This window comes from Symphalangus syndactylus, chromosome 5 (assembly GCF_028878055.3).
Source record: "Symphalangus syndactylus isolate Jambi chromosome 5, NHGRI_mSymSyn1-v2.1_pri, whole genome shotgun sequence".
Classification (NCBI taxonomy): domain Eukaryota; kingdom Metazoa; phylum Chordata; class Mammalia; order Primates; family Hylobatidae; genus Symphalangus; species Symphalangus syndactylus.
In genome coordinates, this window is record NC_072427.2 from 99,848,089 (window position 1) to 99,868,342 (window position 20,254).

Genomic DNA, 20,254 nt, shown 5'->3' on the forward strand with positions numbered 1-20,254 from the left:
AGATAACAACTACATTTCCGCAACCTGCTCTCTGCAATTTAATCAAGGCTTGATCTTCTGTCTCCACTATGTCTTAACAGCAATTTCTGCTTTGAAAACTACAGCTCTCACTCCCTTTGGAATCCCCACCAAGTTCCTGTCCCCTCACCCAATGCTCTCTGCATAACTAAGGTGAGCTGTGGAGCTCAGGTGCCATGACAGCTGTCACAAGTCATGTGGTGAGGGTGGTGCCTGCGGCCCTTCTGTCTACTCTTCGATTGTTTCCAATATGTCCGTATCCCATCAAGGAACTAGCTGTCTTCCTATCGCATCCCGTGGTTCCAGTTCTTATTGTTCAGAATCCTGTAGACAGCCTTTGAGCTGCCATCTTCCAAGTTACCAATCCGATGGCTGTCAACAGCTGAACTCCCTTCCCCATGGCCGTCAGCCACTGAGCTACCTGACCTATGATCATCAACCCCTAAGAAATCTGTCCTATGGATGTCAACCTCTTAGCTACAAGTCTGACTGCTAGAGACCCATAAGCTATACATAGAGCAACTTTCAGCCGTATTTATTTTCCTTGAGCAACTGGCAGTATACTTCTGAAAGAAAATCATCGTGAATAGCTGGAACAAAAACTCATGCTTACTGGCTTTGATAGATCATTCATCAATGGCTTCTTATTCTACATGGGTTACGTTATCTCTTTCAATTCTATACCAAATATTCTTAACAATTTTTCTTTGCTTCCGGAGTTCTTATCATACACACACACAGACAGACACACACACACACACACATACACACACATATGTATAGTATTTTAAAGCTTGATGTTTTTCAATTTGGGTAAAACTATTTTCATCTATTTTATTTCTAATAAATCATATCTTGGCATACAAATCACGCTTTTTCATATGTTATCATTTACATGTACCTTATTTTTTGTCTAGTTATTCCCTTAAGGTATGTCAATCACTTTATGTAACATGGATGACTTTTAGACTCTGAATTAATTATGGAGACTATTGAAGGTTTCCGGAAGTAGAGAAGATAATTTATTAAAGGACCTATGAAAAAAATGAAAGTACATGGAGCAATATGACTTAGTGACTGTTAAAGTGTTCATGCACTATATGGCTAAATGGAATTTGAAATCAGTATCCTTCGAGTAATAGTAAATTTAGAGTAAGCAGGATGCTCCTGCTTAGAACAAGTTAGAATAAGTTAAGTGTTGTAACGAGACCACAAATATGCGATAGTTGAAACTTCTTCTTGTTTTCCTAACAATACTGGGCTGGAACAAAATCAGCAGAGAAGCCCTCCATGCAGTCAGGGATTAGTTGACAGAGACTTGACGATGGTGTGACCGTCAGCATTGCCCCAGAGGTTGCACTCCATTGCAGTTTAGCATAGAACTCAGCAACTTGGCCTTTCCTAACCTCAAAAGAGGCTGTTATATATAAAATGCAATCATGTGTCCAGAAAGAAGAGGAGAGCATCAACTTGGTAGAACATCTAAAGCTTTCTGTAACAGAGACTAATTTGAGACAGAATTAAGGGAAAAAAAAGAACATCTACATCTACTACCACATTGTATCTAAAGTTCTGATACAACTATGAAAAATATAACTTTGTTTTGCAGAATTCAAATATCTGATGCTCTTGCTTTATTGTACCACACCGTTCTAATACTTCCAATGTACATTTTAACTACAGGACTATATCCCTCTTTCCTAAAATTGCTATTTTTCAAATTCCAGCTTCTCAGTTACTTGTTTTGTCAAATCAACTTGATGTTCATAAGTGGGTACCACGGCTTGATTTTGATCGGTTCTGACAGAAGTGTTTACTATCGGATGGGGAACATGGAGAATAACTACTATGTGCCTGGCACATCTTATATATGACCACATTAATCCTCATAACCACTCTCCTGTACCAAAACTATTATGTTTTTACAAACGAGGAGACTTAGGTTCAGAATAAACCAAATATAAACTAAAATATAGATAAATAGAGATACACACACATACACATACACATATATACATACATACATAAAGTTTTAGGGCACAGTTGAGATTCAAAACCACATTCACCTGTTCTAGAACACATGCCTTATTTTACAATCATTTATTTGATTTTCAAATATTTCAGTTCTGCTGTTACACCAGTCCCGGAAGACAAAATAATAGAAGAAAAAATGCATAATTTTTTTCACATAGCTGGTGCCAGGCTTTCTATAAATATTAAACCTAATTTTTCCACAACTTGCAAGATTGTTAACATCAGTTCTGTCTCCCTGATGAAGAAACAGCCTTAGTGAGATTAAACCTCATGCCCAAATTTCATGACTAGTAAGTGAGAGAGTTCAAATTTGAATTCAAAACAATATTATTTTTCTCATGATACGTAACTGAATACTAATGTTACTTCTCTGATACAATTTGATATACCAGTGAATTTTGATTATGTTGCTAGTCTCCAAAGAGATCAAAAAAGCAGAAATAACATCATATTGTAACAATACTGAAGATTAAAATTCCACATAATTGAATGGTTCGCAGTTAATAGAAACAGTAAACATGTTCTACAAACACAAGAAATATGTGACTAATTTTATCATACATCCACCTTGAAATGATTCCTTCCATTCACAAATATAAAATATAATACAATGTAGGAAAATGTGATTAGATAATATAAATATAAGAGGCGTATTTTCAACTGTGAAATGCCTTTCCATGTTTTTGGAGCCTCTGTCTTGGGAAGGTGTAGTCACTCCCTACAATGTTCAGACTACTCTGTCCCTACGTAGGGCACCTAAATCAACCATCATAGCAATTATTTTTTTCAGTTCTATAGCTACATGAATTACAGAGATGTTTAAAAAAATAGATGTCTAAAAAAATAGATGTTTAGAAAAAAAATTCTACTACATAGAATAGTAGGCTGGGCGTGGTGGTAATCCCAGCACTTTGTGAGGCGGAGGTGGGTAGATGCCTGAGGTCAGGAGATCGAGACCAGCCTGGCCAACATAATGAAACCCCATCTTTACTAAAAATACAAAAATGAGCTGAGGGTGGTGGTGGGCACCTGTAATCCCAGCTACTTAGGAGGCTGAGGCAGGAGAATTGCTTGACCCAGGGAGATGGAGGTTGTAGTGAGTCGAGATTGCACCACTGCACTCCAGCCTGGGTGACAGACTCAGATTCCATCTCAAAAAAAAGAAAAAAAAAGATTTCTGGACTTCGAGTTTCTGTGTCAGTTTCTGGTGCAGCATTTAAAAAGTTTGGAGGCCAACTTTGTAAAACAATTACAAAAAAATGCGTAATGTATACATAATGAGAATATCAGAAGAAAAAATAAAGTAACAGAGGAACTATGTGAGACAATAATGACTGAGAATTTCAAAAAATTAAGGCACTAAAAAACATAGATCTAGGAAGTTCAGAAAACATCAGCCAAGATAAATACCAAAATACCTTCAGCTAGGTATATCACGGTCAACCCACAGAAAAGCAAAGCAAAGAGAAAATCTTGAAAGAGACTAAAGGGAAGAAAAACATCATTCCTATAGAAAAGCAAGATTAAGAATCACATTAGACTTCTCATCAGACACCATACGAGCAAGAAAAAAATGAAGCAGAATACTGAAATTTTTCTCATGATACATAACTGAATACTAATGTTACTTCTCTGATACAGTTTGATATACCAGTGAATTTTGATTATGTTGCTAGTCTCCAAAGAGATCAAAAAAGCAGAAATAACATCATATTGTAACAATACTGAAGATTAAAATTCCACATAATTGAATGGTTCACAGTTAATAGAAACAGTAGGTTTTTTAAAATAAAAAACTACAAATTGGGTTCAGTTTATACTGCTTGAGTGATGGGTGTACCAAAATCTCACAAATCACCACAAAGAACTAACTCATGTAACCAAATACTACCTGTTCCCCAAAATCCTATGGAAATAAATAATAATAATAATAATAATAAACTAACCTACAATTCTGTATCCAGTGAACTTATCCTTCAGACAAATAGAAATTGTGGGAATTTGTTGCCAGGAGAACTGCCTTGGAAGAAATGTTAAAAGAAATTCTTTGCAACAAAGGAAAATGAAATAGGTCAGAAACTTGAATTTACTTAATGAGAGGAAGAAATTTAGAAGAGAAATGGAGTAGAAGGATAGAGTGAAGCAGATCAGTAAGGTGTATAGTTGCAAGAATGAGGAAGGCCTGGAGGATTTACAATGAGATCACATATATGGAAAGAAGCAGATACATTTGAGATATACTTAGAAGAAAGAAACAGTACTTGCTGATTGTTTGTAAGTGGGGAATAAGGGAAATAAAAGAATCATGTTTGATACTCTGATTTCTGGCTTGAGAAATCAAGTAGATTAATTTAAACTTACTAAGATAAGGAAATACAGGAGAGGAAATTTTTAGGACCAGAATCAAAAATTTGACTCTAGATATTAAATTCGAGTGGCTAATAAAGAAAAAAAAGAAAATCAAAGGAACAATGTCGAATAAGCGGCTTGGATTTTTAAAAATCTGATCTCAGTGTAAAAAAAAGTTTATTTCATTCATCTAACATTCAAAAACATTTATTGACTGTCTACGTTGTTTAAGGAACTGGCAACTAGTAAAACTGATATGAGTAAGACATATCTCTGGCCTCAAGAAGGTCGAAGTCTTAGAAACTAGAGGGATAGTCTATAAAATATCTTTATCTTATAGATATTGAACCTAAGCAAACAGGTTCTATATTCTGTGTAATTGCATTAATTAATTTTTGAATAAACTTCTATAGATAAAAGGAAGAAGGAAAGGAAAGAAATGGGAGCACTCCTTTTCTTGATATGGTTCTTGGTTGGTATTATTTGCCTATTGTATGCATTGAAAGTATGTGATGTTTCAAATGTGATGATGTACTGAATAGTGCTATTAAATTCTTGAATGAGCATTATTCATCCTGGGCCAAGATGATATACGTTTGACAAGAACAAAATAATTATAAATCATTATGTTGGGACCAATACTCTATTAAGTTGGAGTATCTCTAAGAAAGGATGAGCGAGGAATTGACAAAGTGATCCCTCCCCCTATCTCTACACACAACCAAGAAAATTAGGCCAATATGAACGTTTTTTCCAACCTCTATAGTGACAGGAGAAAATCAAATACAATGTTTAAGGCATAGTGCATGGAAATGGGTAAAGAGATGCAGAAAATATCTCTGAGAGAGCCATTTCTAACCTGCTTTAAAAAATTTAAAGTAATTTGCAGAGGCACAATAGAGAAGGATATTCCAGAAGGGTGTAGCTTACGCAGAGTTTCTGTGACTAAAAAGCAGGGTTTTATGAAATTTGAACATTAAATTGAAATGGAAATATGGGGGTTTTGGAATAGGATCATGAAGAGAAGTTGAAAATACATGTTGATCCCAGATATTGAAGATTTTATGAACCTTGTTCAGGAGTGTGTACTTTATTATATAGGCAATTAGGAGTCATTAAAATCTGTATTTTACAAAGAACTCCAATGAAAATACGGAGCATGTATTAGACTTATAAACTCTAAATAAGATTTAGCATGTTAATTAGTATGTGAGAATGAAAATGTAAACTCTTTTTTTTTTATTTCTTTGAGACGGAGTTTTGCTCTTGTTGCCCAGGCTGGAGTGCAATGGCTCAATCTTGGCTCGCCGCAACCTCCACCTCCCGGGTTCAAGCAATTCTCCTGCCTCAGCCTCCTGAGGAGCTGGGATTACAGGCATGTGCCACCACGCCCAGCTAATTTTATATTTTTAGTAAAGAAGAGGTTTCTCCATGTTGGTCAGGCTGGTCTCAAACTCCTGACCTCAGGTGATCGGCCCGCCTCAACCTCCCAAGGTGAAAATGTGAACTCTTAAATGCTATTTTTATTACTTTATGTTAATTTCATCATATCCTCCACCAATCATTTCAAACAAAATATATAACTTCTCAGTAGCTTTTTTGATCTCAGGCTATTAAGCCAGGTAGCTACATGGAGATGTTTTAAACTTAAAGAACCATTAGTCTCTACAGACATTTGAAGAAATTATAAATGGAATTAGAAATAATAAATCAGGACATGTGTCAGGTAGGTATATGTATAGGACTTCTCCGGCATTTGTCATCAAGATGTAATACATTGTTTGATGATACCAGGTTTCTCTCATTTACATGCCCCATATCTAACTTAAATTTTAATTACTGATGATTAATGATGGGATTATATTTAGTTTGATAACTGTAGCCCTAATGACTTTCCAGTTACCAGATATGTTTCAATAACAGTTCTATTGAGATCAAATCTATTTTCACTATGGTTTAAAAAGAAAAACCTTAATTTTGGTTTTGAAACGCATATGTAACATGCCGATATGCTGAGGAAAATATTTTATAGATTAGTTGGTTACCACTTGTTTTCAAATTTCACAAAGAATATAAGAAGCGAACATAAACTTCAACTAAATTATGAGGCATTTAGGTGAGGTGCACACATCTCAACTAACATATTTCACTTTGGAGGAATCTTCTTTGGAAGCATATAAGGATCTGAAAGATTTCACTTATCTGGAGTGCTTAAAGTTCTCAGAAAAGATGGAAAAATGTCAGACGGATTCTCAAACTTATCTCAATCCTTGATGATTCCAATCTCTTTTGTTCCTTTTTACCCCTAACAGTCCTCTTTTACATTGATGTGATCTGAGTCTTTCTTTAACGAGAATGTAGCACATTAACTGTGAAAATTCCCCATGTGAAATGTCAAACATTTTTTCTTTCACTATCTGAAACAAAAAATGTGAAATTCAGAGGAAGAACCTTATACTACATCTGTACCAAATGTCATGTTTATGTAAATAAATATCAAAAATATATCATAAGCGTGTTTTCTCTGTCTCTGTTTTCTTTTCTTCCTTTGTGCATGTTTGCATGGGTGATGAGATACCTGCACTTTTCTGAATGCTCTGTAAAAGCTTCCAATTAAAAAGATATTTCAATATCTTTTCCTCAAAAATGAAATAATAATCAGCCTTCCAGAATCTTCAATGAACAATGCAGGGACAATAGGACTATTGTACAATAGGAAAGTATTCAACAAAAGGATCATCAATGATACTCTAAGATGCCAAGTGGCTACCTGGAATCTTTAGTGTCCTCTGCTCATGAACAAACTCCGTCACCGTTGATAAGTGAGAAGGTGCTTGAGAATGGAATGTTTTGGTTTGGGAAGACAAGTCACTCCAGGAAATAGATGCCTGTAAACATTAACTTGCATCTTTGGGGAAGAATCCAAAATAAAGATTGTTGTTCCTTCCATTGTATCCAAGTAAGCAGTCTTTGAACATATATTTTATGTGATATTATAGTTTTGCATAATCCTTGTTTAGCTAATTGCATGAAGACCAAATTGGTCCTCCTGATAAATCGCTTCAGATGAAGACATCCATTAATTCTGGAAAGCTAGTACACAAGCTGATGACTATTGATATCATGTTTATCCTCTTATTTGAAGACCACAGGTACATGTAAGACATTTGTACTAGTATAAAAGCAAGTATGTCATCAATGTCACCATGTAGAAATATTATGTGTCTTTTCTCAAGTCTTTAGAAATCAAACACAACTTTTAAGTATGAAAAATATTAAGTTGTCAGAGCTGAGTTCTTTAAAAGGTACCCTAACATGCTTATATAAAATTGACTATCAAGACAAATATACAGATAGCAACATCACATAATTAGATTCTCAGCTAAGTATGAAAAACAGGGAATAGCATGAGATATTTTGTCTGGAAAATCCAAGAAACTTTGATATATGGAAACTGTTTTAGGACATCAACACCTCCTGTAAGCATTGCAACACTGTATCTCTTCTTCCAGGATGAGGACTGTGCCTTCCTAACTATGGGGTTCCTTGTAGATAATGAATAGGATAAATATCCATTCAAATGGACTCCTTTTAATTAAGCATTATTTAGGAGTGGAAACAGAAGCAAAGCAGATAAAATACACAAGTGATTACATCACATACATTCTCCAACCTGATAAACAGGAGAAAGATTACAATTGTAGATATATAGAAGATTAAAACCAAACTTATGGATGGGAAGGAAGTTATCTTCATAGGCAACACAACACTAAGTTCATAAGATATTATGATGCAAATTAATCTAAAATATGAGGAGGCAGAGAGTCTGGGTATATAGCTATCAAGGTATAGAAGCAATCTGGTCTAGTTTGATGTAGACTTAGATAAACTATTATTCGTTACTTATCTGAATGATATTCTTTGTTACTTATCAGACTATCATGTCAGCCAGCATCTGCTATTATGGAAACTACAACTTCGGCTGTCTTGGGAGTTACTGCTATGTTCTTGTCACCTCATCCACTGCACTCTGGCCTACTCATGTAAACTGGGACCATGCTCTGTGCTTGTCCAACCAACACTGAATTTGGCTTCTAGAAAACTCCCCAGAGACGTGGTAAACCTTCCATCTACCATTCATCCAGTTGTGTGCATGCAATTTGTGAAATTTCTTGCTACTTTCTACTACTTACTGTGTCTTCAGACCTTGCCACTCAACTAGCTGTTTGTCTATCAATCCTTATTTCTCAAGTTCCTGCCAATCCTCAATGCATAACAGATCTCAAGGCTATTTTTTCAGTAGTTGCCACCCCCAAAACCACCACTCTTATGGCTGTCAATCACTGAGCTTTATTTTTTGTCACTGTCAACCACTGAATTTTGTGTCTAGGACCTGCTATCCTTTGAGCTATTTCTCCTGTGGTAATCAACCTACAGATTCTATATCCAACAGCTTCAGATCCCCGAATTATGTGTTTCATAGTTTCCAGCCTGTTTCCTTCATGTACAGCAGTTTCCAACCAGCTTGTTCTGATTTTGTGGGTTGGCAATCTCCATTTCTTAGAAGAACATGCTGAATTGCCATTTCAGTGTCTTGCCTGACAGCGTTTTACAGAAATTTTATCTTTAGGTTGAAGATTTGTTCTTAGGCTGATGGATCATTGTGTTTATAGTTCACGTGCTGTTTTAACCTGTACCATTTTACTTGATCAAATTCTAAGGGATTGTAATTGTTTCTTCACTAGAAAATTTTCACTGCCAGGGATTCTTGATTTCTATGCCAGTAATATGTCCTTGAATAGGAAGACAAGTTTTCATGGTTATTTATAAATAAGCTGTCTTCAAATTATACAGAAAAGAGTATTTTTTGATTCTTCATTATCTTCAATGAAGTTAAGGACTGTTAGTTTCACTAAACAAATATAATGAAAGAAAGAAAAGAAAGAGTATCTGAAAAACGCAGGCAAGGTAGATCCTTTCAAGAATCTGATTGCATGTGTCCTACTACTTGAACATTAAATATGCACCTGTATTTTCTAACACTTAAAAAGAGAATTATTTAGCCCAGATAGACTACATTTTGCCATAGCAACCAACAACTTCAAAATTCCAGATGCTTAAAACTGGAATGGTCTACTTATCACCTCTACTACACATTCATTGTTTCAGCTCCCAAATCATTTTCATTCTGGGACCCAGGCATAGAGGATCTTCACTGTCAGGAATAATGCCAGTAGATGCAGAGAGAAAATAGTAAGGAAAATTAATTGCTCATCAGCACTACATATGTCTTCTAAATTACCATTGAACAGAACAAGTTACAATGCCCAGCCTGCCCCACAAGATTAAGCACAAAGGGGTTACATAAATTTTAGCTCTGTACAATGGACAGCACAATATTTTTTCCTCTTGAACTAAACTTAAGTCCTGCCCCCTTCCCTCCCATGGATCCTTGCATAGAGAAAATTATTACTTTGAACCTGTTTCTCTCTTATATGTATGTAACTAATTAATTCAGTTATTCCACCTACTCACTGAGAACTTGTTCTTCTTACAAGCAACTGCTCATATTCCAATAACTATTCCATCATATTGATCATCTTCAATGTACCGGGCATACCACTACATGATCAATAATCTTCCAATGCACGTATGAATAGATACTATTATCCCCATTGTTACAGATAAGAAAATTCAAGTAGGTCAAGAAACTTGCCCAAAGACCCACATAAGTTAAATTTCAAAGACTTTGCTTTATCTTTCATATTATCTCTATTTTTATTCGCTCAGGTTTTGACTAATCTAGAAGCCGGTTGGAAGTTATCAATTACTTGGTGACCATAATCTTCAGTTCTAGAATGACAAATCTGAACTTCAAATAAAACTGTTTCCTCTCTGCCACAGCCCCGCCCAGCCTTTCTCTCTAGGTGGACTAACTTTAATGGTGTGTACCTTTATGGGGTATGCCCTCTCTGGGATCCTTATTTCCCATATAAATGGTGGTAAATGCCTTCAACTTATTCAATTCCTCCAAATTTAATTTCTAAGATCAACATATAATTTATACACATCATAGCCAGTTACCTAGCCTCAAACAGCCTATTCTGGCATGTTTTTTCCTCCCTTTTTCCTTCCTTCCTTCCTTCCTCTCTCTCCTTCCATTTTTCCTCCCTCCCTCCTTCGTTCTTCTTCTCTCCCTTCCTTCCTCTCTCTCATTCCATTTTTCCTCCCTCCCTCCTTCGTTCTTCTTCTCTCCCTTCCTTCCTCTCTCTCCTTCCATTTTTCCTCCCTCCCTCCTTCATTCTTCTCTCCCTTCCTTCTTCTCTCCCTCCATCCCTTCCTTTCTTGCTTCCTTCTTTCTTTCTTCTTCTTTTGAGGTACACATACAAAATGCAGTAGGTTTTAGATGAGATCCAATACTGACAATAAAAAAAAATAATCCTAACAAACATTATAGGCTGATTATAATAATAAAAGTTAACATCAAAACATCAGCTACATAAGACTATATTTCCTATGCTGTGCTTGACTAACTCTCACACCCACCTATTGAGCAAATACTACTATTAGTGGTATTTATTTAATTTAATAAATACAGCCACCTATGAGCAAATACTATTAATTCTCACAGCTACCTATTTAATTCTCATAGCCACCTATGGAGCAAATACTACTATTAGCTTTATTCTGAAGATGTGGAAATTAAGTTACAGAAACACATGGTAGTCAAACTGAGCATCAGAAACAGGATTAGAATCCAGGGAATTTGAGCACTGAGCCTTTATTGCTAGCAATACATATACGGCTTCCAGGAACTAGCTAATGATATATGACACGGAAGGATTTGAGTTATACAAGAGGAGTCATTAGTAACCTGTTGTCAAGCAAGTCATTTTTCTTAACTACACAAGGTAGAATTGTTCATTTTTAGCATTTACTTTTAAAGGACACAATGATTATTGTAGGACTATGTGTTTACAACGTCAAAGTAAATTGTGAATAATATTTTTTAGTCTAATTGGTGACTGGAATTCCCTAAAGTGGAGCTTTAGAAAATTAGAAAGAAAAGATTTAATTTGCATCTACTATGTCCATTGCACTTTTCTAGGTATTTTCATATTTATTATCTCATTGCATCTGCAGGAAAGTCCTGCAAAGTACATGCTATTAGCTCCAGTTTTACATGAGAAGATACTGATATACTGAGAGAGAACAATTTTCCAAGGGTACATGCTAATAAATACATTTAAATGGTAGTCAGCAAGACAGTAATGCATAACTCATTAGGGTACAGTCCTGACAGTTCCATTTAAAAATGTTTAACTTTTACTACAGTTGTATTTCATTACATGTGTACCATGTTTCCCTGAATTTAAGCATGAAAATTCCTATCTTTCCACCCATTTGTGTTATCATTTTTTAAATGCTTTACCTTCATTTTTTTCCGTTTCTTAAAATTTTTTATATTTCTCATCTGTTCTTCAGCTTCTTAAACCACTAATGATCTGTTAAGCCAACAATGTAGATGCTGCATTACATTTACAGCAATATAAATGCTACTTGTAAACAACAAGTAACCAATATTTTAGGTTACCAATCATTTTGACTCAATATTTGCAATTCAATTGTTATGTAAGTATGGATTCACAAACATTTTGCTTTTTCAATCATAAGATCAGTTTTGCCTAATTTAACACCATTTTGGCAAGTGGAAAAATACAATATTGCATATATAGTAGCAAAAGGGAATATAAAATTTTGTTTGACCTAAAAGACTAGAAAAGTGTCCTCTGTTATTTTGTTTAAGAGCCATTTACTGGAAAATTTAGCTTTCTTTGATCTTCTGTTTACCCTAAAGGATTTTTAACCTTTGGATAAAATTGGGAAAGAGTTCCATAACTCTTTTTTAATGAGGAAAGGAATCTACCGGCTCATTAGATATAGGAAGTTTGTTGCTTATTCCACAGACAGTATTGGTATCTCTCTGAATTATCTGATAGCTAGGAAGCTTATTCCTTACATCTTAAACTTTCCCTGAATACAGAGTGCAAACTTCTCCAACTACATAAGGACTATCTATTATATTTTCCTATACTTTTCTGGCATAGTGTATTTATTTCCTGTGACAGCTGTAACAACTTACCACAAACTCAATGGAAAGGCATAAAACAACAAAAGTGTATTTTCTTACAGTTCTAGAGGCCAATAGTCCAAAATCTGCTTCACTGACCCAAAGTGAAGTTATCAAACAGTGCTGATTGCTCCTGCAATCCCCAGGGAGAAATCCATTCCCCACCTTTTTTGGATTATAATGACTGCTGACACTCCTTAGCTTGTGGCCACATCATTCCAAACTGTTTCCATCCTCATATTGTCTGGAAATTACATCAGGCCCACCCAGATAATCCACTTCAAGATCCTTAATGTAGTCACACCTGCACAGTCCCTTTTTGCCATGTCACGTAGCATTCACAGATTTCCCAGTACTAGAAAGTGAGCCTCTTGGGTGGGTGCACTTTTCAGCCTTCCACACACAACAAATACTAACAACAGGGGAATTAATGGAAGAAAACATTATTTTAGGAGTTAAGTGAAAACAGAGAAATACATATGCCTCTCCAAAGCCTTCAGACCACAATGCCACTCAAACGACAATGGTCTTTATTTTCTACTCAAGCCTGCCATTGCTGTGAACCTGATATTTGCTATATTTCTGATGTGGTGTGCTCCTTCTCTTTCAAAGGTTGAGATTAGAGTAGGAGACAATTCTGCAGAGGTATCATGTACAGAAAATGATGATGTGAATGGGATGGGGTGATGATTCCATAGGTGTGTGATATTCTGAGTAAGGAAGGAGAAGAAACATAAAAACAAATGAGAGGAGGTGAGCTAGGGTTGCTTTCTCAAAGCTCATTGTTTATTTGTTTAGAATATTATCATACCAAAATCAATTTAAATATGTTGTAATGGCTCATGCTTTGAATATTGGTCATGCCATATGATGTTCCACGTTATTTTTTAGACTTACACCTGTGTGAATAAAATTAATTCAAAATACCTCACTATTTAATTTTAAGATGGAAGGGAAGAATGTGAGCTTTGCAGGTAATTGACTTAACATATTCTGTATTTGTTGATGGTGTTAGCCCTCAAACCTCTTCAAGGATGCCTAAGAAAAAAAAGACTAGAGGTAACAATGACACGATAGAGAAATGTAGAAATAAAGCTTCATCAACCTCTGGCTTTTCTGTGTATCACTGGGGCTCAGTAACTTAGCGGAAAGTTGGCCATCAACTAAGTTGGCCTATGTATCTTCTTTCCTATTTTGCCTGCCTCAGGACTAACATTTTCTGCACAAAATCCCAAGGCTCTCTGTTGCCAATTTGCTGGAAATACGGTTTCATGACTGTGGCCTTTGTCACCTGAGAGAAACTGCAGAAGGCAGCAAAACATGTTTAATACAAAATTGCTTATTGTCAACTTACAGAATACTGAGAAAAGCACTGAGAAAATGGAGATTTTTTTTTAAAAAAGAGAATATCTGTAGGTTTAAATTGGTGTGCATTTGAAAAATCTAACTGAAAAGTAATCGAAAACAGTGAGAGAAATCTCATAGTTTGCTATAGAGTTAATTTTAAAATCTATCCCCATAGATGATCCTACCTGAAGAAGACTGTTCTATTCTCTGTCTGAACTGTTTACTGTTAATAAATGCATTGCTGTTTCCAATTCAATGGAGGCTGGAAGTATAAATTATAATTTTATATTTTGAAGAACAAAATTTCAATTCTTTAGTTTAAATTAAAATCTTTTAAAAAAATTCTTTAGCCTTCACCCTGAGGAGTAAAAAGTGCTATTTAATATATACAGTGCTCATAAGAACTATACAGTCTATTCAGATAAAACTTTTAAACAGTTATTTCCTTTTGTTGACATAAACTAAAAGTAACTGCATTTTTCAACACAGGATTAAAATAAAGCGTAGGTGCAAAAGAAAGCAAATAAAGAATAAGAGAACTTATTTGGGGAAAAACGGGGAAAATGTTTACATCTGACAGCAATTGGGGTTTACAGCAGGCAATGGAACACGTGATATGAGTCTTAGTCAATTAGGAAGGTATCATCTTGCAAAGCTGGGTTTATTTGATAGTGCATATTGCAGACACTCTTTAAGAAGGGATTTAACAGAAGTCTTGGTTGCTTAGCAAAAAATGCCCCCTGGGAACAAGTTCATTTTTAGCCTGGTGTAGGTCACCAAGTTTCCCAAGTATTGCTGTGAGTCTTACCTATGGACTTCTCCTAATACATTACATGAGAAGCTCCTACCGGTATATGGCCCTGCACAGGTAAGAGTATAGCACATATTTGGAGAAACTGATTCTTGAAAGGTCAATGCCTGCTTTTGAGTAACCATGTTGAGACAGGCAAACTACTTGGCTTATTTCAGAGTATATGATTAAGTCCTTCAGTGTTTTCCAATAGTTAACAGAGTCGAAAAATACAGGTTCCTTGCTTTACTTGAGTCCTTGTGAACCTTTAAATAACCAAGTTGCAGAAGCCTATAGACCCATGAACTCTTGTTAACCTCTGATTGACAGATGAGAGTTTGCCTATTAACACGAAAATCACTATTTGCTGAAGGTAGGGTCTACAGATGATGAGTGATGGGTGATGGTCCAAAGTGGTGATTATGGATACTTTGAAGAATTAAAATAAAATTATTTTTACATGTGTGAAAACATTAGCCTCTGTGGCTAACCAACACACTAATGAGATGTTGCTGTGTTATTGCCCCAAGCAGAGACAAGGAAGAGTCTGGAGAGGCTTCTGACAATCACCAGGGAAGGTATAAAACCTCCTTAGGCCACAGCCACACTGCACAGCGACCACTGAGCATGCATGCAGGCTCCATGTCTACTCTAGGCTATCCTGGGGTCTGCAGTACCACATCATACAGAACTCACTGTTATATCCCAGTGACTTCTTCTGTTACTCTTAGCTCCAATGATTTAAGCCCTACCTTTGGACACTGCTTACCCAGTAGCTACCAAGGAAATCTCTGGCTCCTGGATTACTGCCAAGAATCCTACGGTAAAGCACCAACCTGCGAATCTCCCAGCTGTGAGCCGAAGACCTGCAGCACCACTGGTTGTGACCCGTCAAACTCCTCTGTGCCCTGCGACTCCCCATCAGCAGGCCAAGTCTTCAGTGTCTGTGAAACTACCAACATCAGCCCCAGCCGCGGCTGCAGCCCATGCACTCAGACCAACGGGTATGTATGCAATCGTCACATACCCACTCGAAATGCATCCAAAGCCTGCCAAACCCTCCGCATCAGTTCCAATTGCTTTGGACAACTTAACTGCTTATCCAAGAGTTTCCAAACTCTAAACCACTGCAGATTGAGTACTTTGGGGTATAAAAGCTACCAAAATCCTTGCTTCATACCCAGCTACGTCTCACCATTATGTTATATTTCCAACAGCTGCCAACCCCAAAGCTATTTAATGAGAAATTATCACTACTCAAGCTACGGGCCTATGAGCTGCCGACCACTGAGCTATTTATCTGGAAGCTTCAGGTCTCTGAGCTGTATACCCAGTACCTTTCCACCTCTGAGGTATTTATGCAGTGGTAGCAGACCTCTGAAATGCTATTGACCAACTTCCAGAATTTATACCAGCTGGAAATTGCCCAATGGGGAAGATTCTACTAAGTAGTAGAATATCTAATTTTCTGCTGAATCTCTTTATTCAGCCTAAGAATCTTGTTACATTAAGTTCAAACATAACTCCCAGGCTTATTAACCACAGCCAGTATCACCTGCTAGCTTTTCTTTTTTTCTGTTGTTCTGTTATTGCTCTTTGTACTAAAAGCTGACCCTGAAGGTAACATTGTTATTTCTGAGATTTATTACAATGGACTTACTGAAGAGACTCCATTTGAAATACAACCATCACCAGCTTTCTTACTTTGGCTGTCACTGTCACTTGTCTGACAGTGTGATTATCACCTACCTTTCCTGATGAAATGGGGCCTCCATGGTTTGACTGCAGATTCCAGCATGCAAGTTCATTCGGATGGCTTTGATTGTCATTAATATTTTTGTCAACTACCTAACTAGCACCTTGCTAATAAGCTGACAGATAACATTATCTTGAGCATAATAAGTTGAACTATTTCATCCTTTTCTTACTGACTGATTGTAAGAACAGGCAAATAGCAATGGTGACTAGAGCTCAAAAATAGAAGACTTCAGCAAATCTTCTCTTCCAGAGAAGCCATAAAACAAGATTCACTGGTACTCGGCTTTTGTTCTCCATGCCTAAGAAAAAGCCTCAGAATTAGCTAAAGCATGAAAATTATTTGTTGAAAGAAGAACAAATACTGTTAGAGACTCTTTACAATTATGTTTAATCTACGTTTAGGATTCTCCTATCATCCTGCCTTGCTGATTTATTGCATTCTGACTCTGGAAAATGTCCTAGCTCTTAGTTAATAAACAAATTTCTGTCTGGAAGTAATGGCTTTCCTTATGCTTTATTTCACATTTGCTAAAATTTCATCCATGTTCTGGGCAATATGCATAGCATTGTCAAAATGCTGATTTCCTGCCATTTAGTTTAGAGTCTAAATTAAAAATACAAAGAAGGGGCCGGACGCGGTGGCTCATGCCTATAATCCAAGCACTTTGGGAAACCAAGGGAGGTGCATCACCTAAGGTCAGGAGTTCAAGACCAGCCTGACCAACACGGTGAAACCCCATCTCTACTAAATACAAAAAAAATATTAGCCAGGCGTGGTGGTATATGCCTGTAATCCCAGCTACTTGGGAAGCTGAGGCGGTAGACTCTTGCACCCGGGAGGCGGAGGTTGCAATGAGTCAAGATTGTGCCACTGCACTGCAGCCTGGGCTGCAAAAGTGAAACTCAGTCCAAAAAAAAAAAGTAGAATATGGAATCACAAGCTTCTGACTTGTTCTGTTTTTAACATGTTATGTTTATCTCACCTAGAATGTCTACATTAATACTGATATACAGAAATTTGGAAACATAAATCAATTTAATTAAGAGTACATAGAGTATTAAACATATGTTTATTTCTCAGCACAGTATGTGTATTTATTGGTTTTATAGATAAGGTTTCAGCAGTTAAATAAATTTAATGTTGAACTTCCTAGAAGTCATTTAACCTCTATAAGTTATTATCCAAAAAATGAAAATAAAATCATCTATTTGAGTGGTGAAAACAAGATGATAAATACCCTAAGCATTTTTGTAAATAAAAAGCAAATCATGTTTAAAGAAAAATAAAATGATCCCCAGAGATGGGTGTAACTGAAGTCTGGAAAGATGGGAAAGAATCCCCAATATCAAGTCAATATTTAAAATTAAAACTCACGAAGCATATAAATAGAGCTAATACATCATTCATTCCTTCAGTAGGACTACTGTGTGTACAAAGGGCTTTAGAAGAAATATTAATGCACTGTTTCTGCTTGAATGTGGCTGGGAATAATCAAGTCACTCCTTTGTGAGTTCGTTCAATTTTCAGAGAATTCTATCTGCTGAAATTTCTTCTTCATATTGAGAAAAATACTGTATAGTTGCCCTTAGCAATGATCTATTGACCATATAGGACCACTTCAATTCCGTTAACCTAGGATAGGTGTTCAAGTATTTGGAAATAATTACTGTGTGTCCCAGATGAGCATTCAGTTGTCCAAACTAAACATACATTTTTTTCTCTTTATGAAAGTTAATGGTAAACCTATTCTTTGAGACACTGAGTAGGACTCTTTGGGGATATCAAGATTTATAGATCTTGTTCTCAAGAACTATTCAGAAGAGTAATATACCGAAACAAACATAATACTGTCTTGACTATTTTAAGTACAATATAAAGACTTCAGGGGAAGAAAAGAAAATTACCTTTTTTTTTGCAAGACTCTGGCAGGCAAGACAATTGCTCCTAACCTGAAGAACAAGAGAACACTCAGGGGAAGAAATGGCATGGAAGTGATATCTGAGTGGTGGTAACTAGGGTATGTGTACTCAATGGAGAAAAATGTGTGAGGTGACAGGCAAATTTGAAAAGAGATGTAGTTAATTTAAGTAGAAAAAGCCTAAAATAAAAAAGAGAAAATATATTTCCTTAAAGACTTTAGATAGGAAAGATTTTTTTCAAGTAAGTACAAACAAACAAATAAACAATAATTGTAAAATAAAAGATTAGCAAATATGGCTACATCAAAATGAAAAGCTCCTGGTAATATGAGATATCACAAAGAAATTAAAAATAAAGCAAGAGCATGTATAGGGATGGGGAGATGATAATGCCTACCAGAACGCCATGTACTTTCCACTCAATGTTTCTGTAAATATTAACCGTACAAAAATAGTCTATTAATGAAAAAATCAAGCTAGCAACAAAACGTAGAAAAAAAAGCCAGATTTAGAGAAAATATATACAACATGTACCATAAAATTACTATCCAAAATATTCAAGAACTCCTACAAATTAAAAGACTATCCTGACCAACATGGTGAAATCCCGTCTCTATTAAAAATACAAAAATTAGCTGGGCATGGTGGCGTGCGCCTGTAGTCCCAGCTACTCAGGAGGCTGAGGCAGGAGAATCACTTGAACCCGGGAGGTGGAGGTTTCAGTGAGCTGAGATTGTGCCGCTGCACTCCAGCCTGCCGACAGAGTGAGACTCCATCTCAAAAAAATAAATAAATAAATAAAAGAAAGAACAAATGACTCAATAGAAAATAAGCAAAGTATATAAGCAATTACTAACAGAGAAAATATAATTTAATAAAAATATTAAAAAGAGTTCAACCTTAGTAATAGGTAATTATAACCTACAAAATATTATTTGTAACCATCCATTTGGCAAACTTTTTTAAAGTTAATCATATGGCAACTTAAAAATATATCCTCATATACTGCAGATGGAAATGGAATTTAACAGAGCCACTATATATGTGAATATTTAAAATACCCACACTTTATGACAAAGTAAATTCACTTCTCAAAGTCCCTTCTACCTAAACATTCTTTCAAGTTCTACAATATTCACCTCGGCACCACCTGGACACTGAAAAATTGAGAACAATTAAAAAGTCCATCAACTGGAGACTATAAATTATAATATAGTCATATGAATACATATTTTACAACAGATAAAAAGGGTGGAACAGATCCATAAGAATTAATATGACAAAAATTATAAAATTAACAAATAAGATCTATTAAAATTATGTAGAGTGGCATATTTTATGTATAACCACTTGCAAATAAACAAACATTTCTTTATGTAATATACGTTTGTATATTATAGGAGGTATGTGCGTGTGTACATATACAGAGAGAGAGAATAAAAAGCTTTACAAAAACACAGCTACATAAAAATTGTTAGCTTTGGAGAAGTCTTGGAAATAAGGATAGGAGATTCTTTTTTTCTTTTTTAATATACTTTAAGTTCTGGAGTGCATGTGCAGAACGTGCAGGTTTGTTACATAACCATACATGTGCCATGGTGGTTTGCTGCACCCATCAACCCATCACCTACATTAGGTATTTCTCCTAATGCTATCCTTCCCCAAGCCTACCACCCACCGACAGGCCCGGGTGTGTGATGTTCCCTCCCTGTGTCCATGTGTTCTCATTGTTCTACTCCTATTTATGAGTGAGAACATGAGGTGTTTGATTTTCTGTTCTTGTGTTAGTTTGCTGAGAATGATGGTTTCCAGCTTCATCTACGTCCCTGCAAAAGACATGAACTCATCTTTTTTATGGCTGCATAGTATTCCATGGTGTATATGTGCTACATTTTCTTTAACCAGTC

The 20,254-nt window shown here is 35.9% G+C and overlaps 3 protein-coding genes across 3 annotated transcripts in view; 2 read left to right on the forward strand and 1 right to left on the reverse strand.

Annotated features, from left to right (window-relative positions):
• The window catches only part of LOC134736837 (dapper homolog 1-like), a 241,552-nt gene that overhangs the window by 17,812 nt on the left and 203,486 nt on the right, over positions 1 to 20,254 (reverse strand). The gene's annotated exons all lie outside the window — the stretch shown is intronic.
• On the forward strand, positions 8,646 to 9,014 carry KRTAP25-1 (keratin associated protein 25-1). The gene has a single exon (XM_055276954.2). The coding sequence runs from the start codon at positions 8,670 to 8,672 to the stop codon at positions 8,976 to 8,978; it is 309 nt and encodes a 102-aa protein (XP_055132929.1). The 5' UTR covers positions 8,646 to 8,669; the 3' UTR covers positions 8,979 to 9,014.
• KRTAP24-1 (keratin associated protein 24-1) lies at positions 15,279 to 16,921 on the forward strand. Its single transcript, XM_055276953.2, has one exon. It carries the CDS (start codon positions 15,297 to 15,299, stop codon positions 16,059 to 16,061), a length of 765 nt encoding a protein of 254 aa, XP_055132928.1. The 5' UTR covers positions 15,279 to 15,296; the 3' UTR covers positions 16,062 to 16,921.

Excerpts from the sequence above, each read along its gene's own strand:
- KRTAP25-1 (XM_055276954.2), top strand. The coding sequence starts at position 8,670 with ATGCATAACAGATCTCAAGGCTATTTTTTCAGTAGTTGCCACCCCCAA.
- KRTAP24-1 (XM_055276953.2), top strand. The coding sequence starts at position 15,297 with ATGCATGCAGGCTCCATGTCTACTCTAGGCTATCCTGGGGTCTGCAGT.